This window comes from Notechis scutatus, chromosome 2 (genome assembly GCF_049901735.1).
Source record: "Notechis scutatus isolate UNSWTSFEM ecotype Mainland chromosome 2, rNotScu1.2, whole genome shotgun sequence".
NCBI lineage: Eukaryota > Metazoa > Chordata > Lepidosauria > Squamata > Elapidae > Notechis > Notechis scutatus.
This window is the reverse complement of record NC_142010.1, coordinates 167,574,312-167,587,582: the sequence shown is the minus strand read 5'-3', so window position 1 is coordinate 167,587,582 and position 13,271 is coordinate 167,574,312. Positions and strand designations below refer to the sequence as shown.

Here is a 13,271-nt window from a genome sequence, read left to right as displayed (position 1 = left end):
TTGGGAAGCATGTTAAACATAAGCAGCCACAGATCGATGAGCAAGAGAAAAGCATTTAAACATTCAAAAGGACTCTACTTACAAATCAGAATTGCAGGTGCCAAGGACAATTTCCAAGATTTTGTGTTTTGTTTCATTAAAATGTCTTGTTTTTTGCAATAATTTTATTAAACATTACATTACACAAATAAAACTGATACAGTCTACATAGAGTAAAAATATATAAAAAGAAACAGCAGAAGAAAGGAAGAAATGACCATGTCTTCCTCCTCAGCAAGTACAATCAACACCAACAACTTACCTCCATTTTCTCAAATGAAAAAAAAAACCAAAACCAATCATTTCTTCATCCCATATTTCAAACACATTTTCTACAATCAAATCTTCAAGGCTTTACCACTACGTCTTAAATCAACAAAAGTGCATTAAGGGCTATTAGAAATAACAACATAACATACAAATTACATTAATAAGCATTTTTGCATCTCTCCTTTTCCATTTATCTGAACTTTTCATTTCCTATTTAAACAAATTTCCCTAGCCCATTTTCAAATTAATTTTTTTAAACATCACTATACAGTCGTAATCAAAAATCCATTAAACATTATCAATAATAGCAGCCCATTTATATTAACCTTTCTTTTTCTCCACACTTTTAGTTCCCTTCAGCGAAGTCCAAAATTCTGCATTCTCATACTCTTTTTACCTCTTCTCTCATTATTGGCATCTTTATCAAGTGTCTCTTGTAATTCCAGCATTGAAAAATTATTCATGTCACTATTCATATTCTCACTGTCACTTATGAAATCTTTGACAATTTCAACAAATCCCTTTTTTAAAATCCATTTAAGAGAAATTATCCACATCACTCTTCTGGTTTAATATTTGTAATAAATCATCTTCCATTTTCTTTTTTAAATTTATTATTTCCATATTTTTCTCATAGGCTATCAATTTTTAAATTCATATTTCAATTAATTTCAGTTTCATTCAATGGAACTTGGATCATTTCCCAAGTTTTATACTAGCAGATTACACCTATAGCCTATTCCCCCAAAATTTCCTTTAATGCAGCCATCATTTACTTCTTTCTACTGCCCTCTGGTGCCCAATCTTTAAGTCATTTTATTAGTTGTTTAGATATAAACATTTCCCATGAAAAAAGGATTAGAATAGAATATAATTCTTTATTGGCCAAGTGTGATTGGACATACAAGGAATTTGTCTTGGTGCAAATGCTCTCGGTGTACATAAAAGAAAAGATACATTCATCAAGAGTCAAGAATCATAAAGTACAACACTTAATCATAGTCATAGGGTACAATAAGCAAACAAATACTATGGAATTATTACTTACTAGGAAACATTCAATATAAATCGTAAGGATACAAGTGACACAGTTACAGTCATACAGTCACAAGTGGGAGGGGCTGGGTGTTAAGGAGTGATGAGAAGATTAATAGTAATAGTAGTGCAGACTTTGTAAATAGTTGGACAGTGTTGACAGATTATTTTTCAAAATCTGAAATCAAATCCATCTGAATCTTTAGTCCATTTAAAGCTTTCTAAAATTAATGCTGTGATTATCTTTTGGGTATATATATTAAAAAAAAAGTTGTTATAAAATTTTAAATGTATATTTTTCTTTCTTAACAGTTTGAAGGGAAATTCATCCAGCAAATACAACCCAACTTGCGGTTCTTAAAGTTTTCAATCTTTAAAAAGCAGTATTTAAAAAGTGAACTTCAAAGTATTTACAAAGATGAGATTTGGTCAATCCTTAAATTCATGAAAGGCTACACAGCTCTGAAGTTGATGGAATCTGGTGACTCCCAGCTATTTACAACAGGAAGCAAGTTTCCTGCCAGTAGGGTAATGTATTGCCCACAGACTCCATCAAGCACAACACTTCAAGCAAAAGATTGTACTTATTCTTTCAAATATATAGTGTCTGTGGTAGAAATAAATCAGCTAAGTAGCTGAACCCAGATGACAATGACAGAGATCAGACTGATGCAAAAGTGATCTCGGAGTGGTGCAAAGATCCTGTGAGGGTATGCCCTGAGAAACCAGAACAAAATAGTACCATTATATAGTCATCTGAGCAAATCTCCAATTTGTTTAAGTAACATCCGTACATGTCAGTTCCTGTTGCTATCGCACTACAGTATTTTTCTGCAGCAATCGTTATTTAATGAAAGTAACTAAAATGTTAATTTCAAAATTTTCATGTACATTCTCACTTAATCCTACAAAGAAAAATCTGAATAGGATATTTCCTAGAAGATTCCAGATTACATCTTTATCATCAGTAAATATAGCAGTAAAGATATTTGCAGAATCCTGCCTGAAACCATAAAAAGTTGTTGCCCGAAAGAAGAAACAGACCAGAGTTTATAAACCACTGCAAGGCATCTTATGTGTTTGTTTGGCACTCCACAAAGTCTTCAGAACTGCAGGATTTTAGTCAAGGCTGTTTTCATATCTTTATTCTTCAAACTATAAATAATGGGATTGCACAAAGGAATGACAATGCTATAAAACAGAGAAATCATTTTATCCTGGCCTGGAGAGTGACTGGATTCAGGTCTCATGTACATAAATATGGCACTGCCATAGAAAAGTACCACAACCGTCATATGGGAACCACATGTGGAGAAAGCTTTGCGCTGCCCTTTTGCAGATTGGACTTTCAAGATGGCTGCCAGAACGCGGATGTATGTCATGGTGATAAAAGTGATAGGAACGAGCAAGGTAAAAATGCACCCTGATGAAGTAATCTTTTTAATAACTCCAGTATCAGCACATGCCAGCTTCAGCAAAGCTGGCATTTCACAAAAGAAGTGATCTATCAAGTTAGGGCCACAGAATGGCAACTGCCAAGTGAGAACAGTATGGACCACTGGGAGGACGAGGCCACTCGTCCAGCATATCATGGCCATAAAGATGCACATTCTTTTGTTCATGAGGACTGTGTAATGCAGTGGATGGCATATTGCCACATATCTATCATAGGCCATCACTGCCAGGAGAAAACACTCTGCTGTGGCCAAGGCCAGAAAGATATACATCTGCATGGCACATCCAAGCACTGAGATGGCTTGTCCTGGGCTTTGAAGGTTTGTCAGCATCTGGGGGACAGTGCTGGAAGTATAGCAGATGTCCACACAAGCCAGATGGCTCAGAAAGAAATACATGGGAGTGTGGAGCCGGGCATCCAACCATATGAGGATTAAGATGATTGTGTTGCTCACCAGAGTGAGAGAATAGACAATTGAAAAAAGTCCAAGCAATAAAAGACGGATCTTCAAGCTTCTGGAAAGGCCAAGGAAATGGAATTCAGCCACATAGGTTTGGTTTGCCATTATGGCTTCCTGATCTCATTTTACAGACACGAGGGAAATTCTGTCAACTACAATATGTCTAGAGCAATGAATATCAGTCACTTCCACTTCTGTAAAAAAATAAATCGACTTAATATCTGAAATAGCAATAGCACTTAGACTTATATACCGTTTCACAGTGTCTACAGCCCGCTCTAAGCTGTTTACGGAGTCAGCATATTGTCCCCAACAATCTGGGCCCTCATTTTACTGACCTCGGAAGGATGGAAGGTTGAGTCAACCTTGAGCTAAATGAAAATTGAATTGCCAAACTGCAGGTAGCCAGCAGTTGAAAAAAGAAGCTTGCAGTGCTGCATTCTAACCATTGCGCCACCACGGCTCAAATGTCATGAATCCTATAAAAGGTAGAATTAAATACATTTATCAAATATTTTTGATCTACATACATTTCTTTATTTTTTCTATTTATCACTATGTAACACCATTTTTTCACTGCAGTGTTGTTAGTCCATTTTATATGAATGAATTATGTAGTTATTTAGGTATTTGTCATATTGATATGGGGACGCGGTGGCTCAGTGGCTAAGACGCTGAGCTTGTCGATCAGAAAGGTCGGTGGTTCGAATCTCTAGCACGGTGTAAGGGAGTGAGTACCCATTACTTGCCCCAGCTTCTGCCAACCTAGCAGTTCGAAAGCATGTAAAAATGCAAGTAGAAAAATAGGGACCACTTTGGTGTGAAGGTAACAGCGTTCCGTGCACCTTTGGCATTGGTTAAATTTGAAACAAAATGTAACAGCTTAAACATTTTCTGAGCATTTTAGTAGAGAAAAGCAATTTTTCTGGACCAAACATTGATTTACTTTCATTACAGACTTTTTTTGTTCTGTGAATTCCTCTCCTTCTGCTTTTTCTAGTGTCAAGAAAAGACTTTGCAAGAAAAATGATTGCAGAATAAAACTGTAATTCTGCAAGAATTGTAAGATTTTGCCTATATTGTGTATTTTGGTATTCAGAGAATAGAAGCCCAATTACTATGTTTTGTAGAAGAAAGGAAAATTGTTAGGAATGTAAGTCACCTAACAGTTGGGTTGGAAAATATATAAACCAGGATAGACATTTTAATACTGTCTCTTTAAGGGAATGCTAAAATGATAATTGGGTGTGGTTCCTCAAACGGCCATAAGATGGAGCCAGAAACCTGGGTTCTGTTCTCCTGTTGCTGAGAGTGTTGCAATTCCTGCATTTCCCTATTGATTGTTGCTGACCATAGTTTTTCTTGGATTTGATGTAAGTCTGTTACTGAACTGTTTTTGATACTGGACTTTGTTATTTGGATTATCCCTGGACTGAAAACTGACTGCTTTAACTGTGAATGACTTGGACTGCTTGTTTGGACTTTGCTTAACCATTTACTGGAAGTAAAACTTACATTTTACTATACAGTGTAGCTGTGTGCTGTTTGTGTATTATTCTTCACCACTCTCACTACGTCTCCCTGTGCGCACTCATTCTCCTAACGGGGAATTACCTCAACAAAAATGATGGCTTTAAATAGATGTTCCCTCCCGTCTTCATGCTAATTTTTTTATCTGCCTAAGTTCAGTTGGAAAATGTGACATTTATGTACTAAATGGGGAAGATGAGGCACGTAAACATTTTTACTCTGTATTCTTAAATCAAAGGTTCTTCACTATGGAATAAAACATTAGACTTTTATGTCAGTACATAATATATAAATATAAATAAATAATATGTACTGTATATATCCCTGATTTAAATTCATGATACATAAATTTTGACTATTTGCTAAAATTATTTTTAAAAAGACACGAAATCTCTTTCATTAGTTAGAGGATAATTAAAAATTTCTTTTTGTGATCAGTAAATTTTGTATGCAAAGTTTTGTTCAAATATTGTTTGATCATTTTCAGATGTCGGTTTATTTTATAATATAAAATAATATTTAGCAAATTGCTTTCTCATTTTCTTTGTTGTTAAAACCTATCTAATAACCATCCCAAATGGAAGTAACAATTCTTTTACTGTATCTTATTTCTTATGCAGATGATAAGCCTGGATTTATCTTCTTCCTTACCTTTTTCAAAATGTCTATTCAATCACGTTCAACTTATAGTAAGTTTCATTTACTTCCATTAAATCCAACTGATTATGACATGATTTTCCTTATTTATTTGTTCTAAATCTGGGATTGAATTATGTTAATGCCTTGATTCTCATTGTTTCAAATCATTCAGGAATATGTGCATCTGTTTCTGCATAGCTTTACTTCTATTTAATGCCAGGGAGATAAACAACAAATACTTTACCAAACTCCATTGTTTGGATAAAGAAACAATGGGGTTAAGTAGATTTGGAAGGAGTTATTCTTCTCCAATGTTTGCTCCATTGTTTAAGGTGCTGGACCAGAAACCAAGAGAGCATGGATTCTAATCTAGTCTACATATGGTAATTTGGGGTCTCTCAGTTGTCAGTGCTAGGAATTTACTTCTGAAAATGTTCTCAAGAAAACAGCAGAGACTTTTCCACGCAGTCTCAAAGAATTAGGAATGGCTCAGTGGACCATATAATAATAATACATTTAATATAGTTTGTACAATTATTGAAATAAATATTACATGGAACTTAATATATATTTTAAGAGGTATCTAATATTAGCCCCCATTAGATATTTTTGTACATAGAGAGTTAGTAAGAAAATGTTTTATGGCAGGCAAAAGCCCTTGAGCATTCTTGGCTAAATTGAGGTTAGTTACAATTGTAATGGCCATAGAGCCTCAACTACATATTTGGGCATTTATTTTAACTTTTTTTTTTTTTTAGAAAAACAATTATGAATATTCTTCTCCATGGGTCTTTATGGAAAATAAGTTTGTTACACCTCTGAAAATGTGATGTTTTAGCATCCAGGTACATTAAATAGGATTCTTCCTTTCCAGCCTTAAATATGTTTTGATTCCTAATCATAAGAAATAGTTGAAAAATGACACAAATTTGAAAATAGTGCAGAGATTTACTAAAACATTTAGCAGAATGCTTAGACCAAACAAGAGATCAATACTATTCTTAATGGTTATTTTGAAGATCTTGAGGTATTGTATGATCAATGTGACTTTCCTACAAAATTTTCTTGGCAGGATACCTACACTTTAAAGATCTTTAAGAGAAGTAATGCTTGACTAAAACCAAAATTCAATATTAAAAGGAATTTCAAAGTAAATGAAAGTCAGTATCAGTTATATATATGTATTTTGGAATAAAAATGAGAATACCAAATTTTGGAGAATCAATGAATCCACAACAATATAATTCTTATGATTAAACTTGATATTAATTCATCAAAAATATTATTTCATGTTCATTGGACATTTTAAATAATGTTTGAAAACAGTTACATGTTAGATTCTTTTCTGTTGGCATAGTAAGAAAATGGAAGATTCTTAAGCTCATATGAACTGATCCTGTCCAGCATAGAATCAGTTTGGTTTCAGATTATTACACGTACATTAGAATGATTTTGGGAAGAAATAAAGTGAAGGATCTTAAAATAACGTCAAACTGTATACCTGAAGACTGGAATCTCTTGTCTCATGAAGAGTTTTGGCTCTATTTAATTTCTATCATGACAAAGAAGATAATTTTACCTTCATGTAAAGAAATTTCCTAATTTTAAAGAATAGATCCAGGATTGAGTCTGTTGTCTCTGTGAAAAGTCTCTGTGTTCCAGAGATGAGAAGTGAAGCAATTTTTTCTCTATAGCATAGGTTTAATGATAAACATAAGGACTGAATTAATTATATATTTTTATTAATGGCTATAATAATATGGATCTTTCAAATCATTTTTCTATTAATTTGTTTTCTCTTTTTTGTTATGTTTATTTTATTTTAATCACCATGATATATCCAGGTATATGTTTTTTCCTGTATATTCACCATTTATCCTTTTTTCTATTGGCATTGTATTCTATTTCATACTTAATATATATATATATATATCTGTTGAAACTTTTGCTAAAACATTGCATTGATTTTCAATTAAAAAATATAAAGACTGTACTGCAATGCACCCACCTGTTAGTTGTAATGTTGTGGAAAGGTTTGTTCTATTTTTGTCTGTGTTGCATGCCGTATTCCTTCCCGCTTTTATTTATGGGCAGAGAGGTATCTTCAGTTCAGTTTTAAATGGGAGGAACCAGCACTCCAGTGGCAAAACACATGCTTCTTCAGAAGGAAACCTCCAGTTCAGTGGAGCTTTCATAACAAAAATTGCTGTGTGATGCCCTGGAGACCTCCACTTGGATCTAAACCAGTGTTTCTCAGTTTTAGCAAACTTGAGTATACTTCAACTCCCAGAATTCCTCAACCAGCCATGCTGGCTAGGAAATTCTGGGAACTCCATTCCTTTTAAAGTTGCTAAAGCTGAGAAACAATGGTCTGGACCATCATACATACAGATGAAACTCGAAAAATTAGAATATCGTGCAAAAGTTCATTTATTTCAGTAATGCAACTTAAAAGTTGAAACTAATATATGAGATACACTCATTACATGCAAAGCAAGATAGTTCAAGCCGTGATGTGTCATAATTGAGATGATTATGGCTTACAGCTCATGGAAACCCCAAATCCACAATCTTAGAAAATTAGAATATTGTAAAGGTTCAATATTCTAGGCTCAAAGTGTCCCACTCTAATCAGCTAATTAAGCCATAACACCTGCAAAGGGTTCCTGAGCCTTTAAATGGTCTCTCAGTCTGGTTCAGTAGGAATCACAATCACGGGAAAGACTGCTGACCTGACAGTTGTGCAGAAAACCATCATTGACACCCTCCATAAGGAGGGAAAGCCTCAAAAGGTAATTGCAAAAGAAGTTGGATGTTCCCAAAATGCTATATCAAAACACATTAATAGAAAGTTATGTGGAAGGAAAAAGGATGGAAGAAAAGGGTGCACAAGCAGCAGGGATGACCGCAGCCTGGAGAGGATTGTCAGGAAAAGGCCATTCAAAAGTGTTGGGGACTTTCACAAGGAGTGGACTGAGGCTGGAGTCAGTGCATCAAGAGCCACCACACACAGACGGATCCTGGACATGGGCTTCAAATGTTGTATTCCTCTTGTCAAGCCGCTCCTGAACAACAAATAACGTCAGAAGCATCTTACCTGGGCTAAAGAAAAACAGAACTGGTCTGTTGCTCAGTGGTCCAAAGTCCTCTTTTCTGATGAAAGCAACTTTTGCATCTCATTTGGAAACCAAGGACCCAGAGTCTGGAGGAAGAATGGAGAGGCACACACTGCAAGATGCTTGAAGTCCAGTGTGTGAAGTTTCCACAGTCTGTGTTGATTTGGGGAGCCATGTCATCTGCTGGTGTTGGTCCACTGTGCTTCATTAAGTCCAGGGTCAACGCAGCCATCTACTTGGAGATTTTGGAGCACTTCATGCTTCCTTCCGCAGACGAACTTTGTGGGGATGCTGACTTCATTTTCCAGCAGGACTTGGCACCTGCCCGCACTGCCAAAAGCACCAAAACCTGGTTTAATGACCGTGGGATTACTGTGCTTGATTGGCCAGCAAACTCACCTGACCTGAACCCCATAGAGAATCTATGGAGCATTGCCAAGAGAAAGATGAGAGACATGAGACTGAACAATGCAGAAGGGCTGAAGGCCTCTATTGAAGCATCCTGGTCTTCCATAACACCTCAGCAGTGCCACAGGCTGATAGCTTCCATGCCACGCTGCATTGAGGCAGTAATTGCTGCAAAAGCTGCCCAAACCAAGTCCTGAGTACATATGCATGCTTATACTTTTCAGAGGTCCAATATTGTTCTATGTACAATCCTTGTTTTATTGATTACATGTAATATTCTAATTTTCTGAGATTGTGGATTTGGGGTTTTCATGAGCTGTAAGCCATGATCATCTCAATTATGACAAATCATGGCTTGAACTATCTTGCTTTGCACGTAATAAGTCTATCTCATATATTAGTTTCATCTTTTAAGTTGCATTACTGAAATAAATGAACTTTTGCACGATATTCTAATTTTTCGAGTTTCACCTGTAGAACAGAGAACTACTGAAGTCAAGGGATCCTCTCAAAATATGACTACTGTGAATGTTCTTCATATAATCAACCTTTCCATCTGCCAATCCATTGAATCCAGTTTATATGTTATATATTTATGTTATATATTTGCATACTTGAAATACTGCCTTTTGATTGGTCTGTCAATACTGCCTTTTGATTGGTCCGTCAATACTGCCTTTGATTGGTCCGTCTTATACACTTGATTACTTGTAATACTGTCTTTTGATTGGTCCGTCTGACGGCAGGAAATTCAAGGAGCCGTCATTGGCCGCGATTCGCGAGCAGCCACTATAAAAAAGGCTGCCGCGGCTCCGCGGTTGTTCAGTTTTTTCAAGAGACTAAATAAAGAGCTGAAGTCACACTGGTCTCGAGTCGATCTTTCCCGCGACTGGCGACGAAGGTGGGATTCTGAGATGAGGGAGACCAGTTGAGCACGTGGCAACGAGAACCGAGCGAAGACGAAATGGCCGGCAGCAACTCGCCACCCGCACCATTCAACCCAGCGACGGAGGACTGGGACTCTTACATCGACAGATTCCTCATGTTCCTAGAGAGTAATGAGTTACAAGGGATATCCGACAACAGGAAGAGAGCCGTTTTCCTAACCCACTGTGGGCCTACAGTCTTTAAGATGGCCAAAGCGTTGGCAAAACCCCAAGACGTGAAGCAGATGGCGTAGCCAGATTTGGACAGAGTGCTACGAACCCATTATGCACCAGCCGTCTCCAGCCTCATCAGGAGGCACGAATTCTACAAGCGGGACCAGAGAGAAGGTGAGAGCATAGGAGATTTCGTTGCGGCTCTAAGAAACATATGGACGAGGCCATGCGGGACCGCGTGGTCCTCGGACTCAGAGATCTCACCTTGCAGAGCCGGTTACTGACCAGCATAACAGTAACTGAGGCCATCGCAGAAGCTACCGCAGCTGAAGCAGCACAGAAATCAGCAGCCACCATGCAGAAAATGAACAGAGCAACCCAGGAAGCTCTAAAAGACCCCAGCACAGCCCGAGACGAGAAGCCAGAGGGGACACAAAAGACCTCCGCCACAACACACCATGAGGACATCGAATCCCTGTCTGAAACCGATGAGGAGGAAGAAGAGATCATCAGACTCCAGTCGGAAAAAAGCAGATGAGACCGAAGAGAACGGAAATCAGAATTCCATTGTGCCGGGTGCGGAGGGGACCACCCACGTTCCGAGTGCCGTTTCCTCGACGCCGTTTGCAGGTATTGTGAAAGGCGGGACACATAGCCCGGGTCTGTCACAACAGAAATAGCTACAGCCCTAGACGAAGAGGAAGCACCCCCCCCCCCCAGAACGAGGGAGAGACAGACAGGGAGCCGTTGGAGCTGAGAAAACAGAAATAAGCATTTCAACGAGACCAACAGGAAAGAAGAAACACACCAGACAATAATCATTGGCCACTCGAGTGCAAGCGATGCAAGAAAGGTACACGTACAAGTAACCATAGAGGGACAGCCATGCGAGATGGAGGTGGATTCTGGTTCATATCTGTCCATGGTATCGTGGAACACCATAAAGAGCCTGATACCAGATATGCAAAGAAAGGAATTAGAAAGGCAAAAACTAACACTGAAAGACTACCAAGGGAACAGGATTCCCGTAGTCGGAATCGGACATTTCCAAGTCAAGTTCAAAAGATACACGGAAATCCTTCCATTGACGATAGTAGACCAGGATCGCCCCAGTCTGCTGGGACTCGAATGGTTCGCACCTCTGGGAATCGGAGTGACTGGGATCAACAGCACCACCAAGATGGACTGGGAGGAAAGCCTGATGAAGGAATTCCAGGACGTCTTCGATGGAAAACTAGGCAAGTACCGAGGGTCCCCTATCTCATTTAATTTGAATCCTAACATAGCCCCAATCAGGCTGAAGGCAAGGCATTAAAACCAAAAATCGATGAGCAATTGGATAAACTCATCGCACAGGGGGTATTAGAACCAATAGACCACGCAATGTGGGAAACCCCAATCGTGACTCCGATTAAGCCAGATGGGTCCGTGCACATCTGCGGAGACTATAAGGCCACCCTCGACCACGCGCTACAACAAAGCGCATACCCCATTCAGGTGGTACAACACCTCTTACATTCGTTGGGGGGAGGAAAAGTTTTTGCGAAGCTCGACCTTGCACAAGCGTACCAACAATTGCCAGTTGACCCAGAAACAGCAGAGGCACAAACAATTGTGACTCACAGGGGGGCATTCAAATGCAAAAGACTGCAATTTGGAGTCAGCGTGGCCCCAGGGGTGTTCCAAAGCTTGATGGAGCGCCTATTACAGGGAATCAAAGGGGTGGTACCATATTTTGACGACGTACTGGTATCAGCCAGGGACAAAAAACAACTGGAAAGCCGCCTCAGGGAAGTCTTACAAAGATTTAAAGAGGAGGGACTCAAAGTGAAAAGAGAGAAATGCCAGCTAGCCACCGATAAGGTTGAATTCCTGGGGTACCTCATAGATAAAGAAGGGATCCACCCCACTGAAAAGAAAATCAGAGCAATCAAAGAAGCTCCCAGACCCGAAAATAAAACAGACTTACAAGCCTTTCTTGGACTTATTAACTTTTACAATGTCTTTTTGCTGCAGAAGGCAACGACAGCGGAACCGCTACACAGGTTGCTGGATAAGAAAGCTACCTGGACCTGGGGGCGACGAGAAGAAACCGCATTCCAGGACATCAAAGACTTACTCACATCAGACTCTGTACTGATCCAATACAGCGAAACCTTGCCACTAACACTAACCTGCGATGCATCACTGTTCAGCATCGGGGCCATACTCAGCCACACCTTACCCGATGGAAGAGAGGCACCGATCGCGTTTTACTCCAAAACACTATCCAAGGCAGAGAGAAATTACAGCCAACTGGACAGGGAAGCGCTAGCCGCAATAACTGGAGTCAAACGATTCCATGAATACCTCTACGGCAGGACCTTTTCACTGATTACAGACCATAAGCCACTTCTAGGAATACTCACAGGCAACAAGGCCACCCCCAACATATTGTCACCATGAATGACGAGATGGTCCGAGTTCCTTGCCGCATACAGCTACAATTTAATCCACTGGCCAGGGAAGAACATATCACACGCTGGCGCCCTGAGCCGTTCCCCCCTACCTGAATTGGAAGACAACCCGGCACCAACCACATCCACTCTACAAATCGAGACATTACCAAATCTACCCATAACCGCATCAGACATCGCGAAAGAAACCGCAAGAGACAAAAAGCTGGCGCGGATTTTAAACTGGGTAGGTAAAGGGTGGCCAGAAACCGATAATGACAAGACTTTTAAACCATTCCGGAACAGACAAACAGAACTCTCAATTTTGAAGGAATGTGTACTATGGGGGGATTGGGTTATCATACCGGAAATACTAAAGGAAAAAATACTGTATATATTACATGAAGGACACCCAGGTATTGTAAGAATGAAATCCCTGGCCAGGAGTTACGTATGGTGGCCAGGGATGGATAAGGATATTGGGACATGGGTGGAAACATGCACACAATGCCAAAAATCCAGACCTACCCCCCCTTCTGCACCTGTACTCAACTGGGAAACACCGAGGGGGCCCTGGTCGAGGATACACATAGATTTCGCAGGACCCACGAAAGGACACACATTTTTGATAGTAGTAGACGCTTACTCCAATTGGCTGGAGGTAAGCGTCATGCACTCCACGACGACAGAAGCTGTAATCAGACAGCTAAGGAAGTTGTTCGCAACACATGGGTTACCGGAACTATTGGTCTCAGACAACGGGCCGCAGTTCACGGCGTTGTC

The 13,271-nt window shown here is 39.2% G+C and overlaps 1 protein-coding gene across 1 annotated transcript; it reads right to left on the bottom strand.

Moving 5' to 3' along the window:
* Positions 1-2,447: 2,447 nt before the first annotated feature.
* On the bottom strand, positions 2,448-3,365 carry LOC113430257 (olfactory receptor 2A5-like). Its single transcript, XM_026692717.2, has one exon. The coding sequence runs from the start codon at positions 3,363-3,365 to the stop codon at positions 2,448-2,450; it is 918 nt and encodes a 305-aa protein (XP_026548502.1).
* Between the last annotated feature and the right edge of the window lie 9,906 nt (positions 3,366-13,271).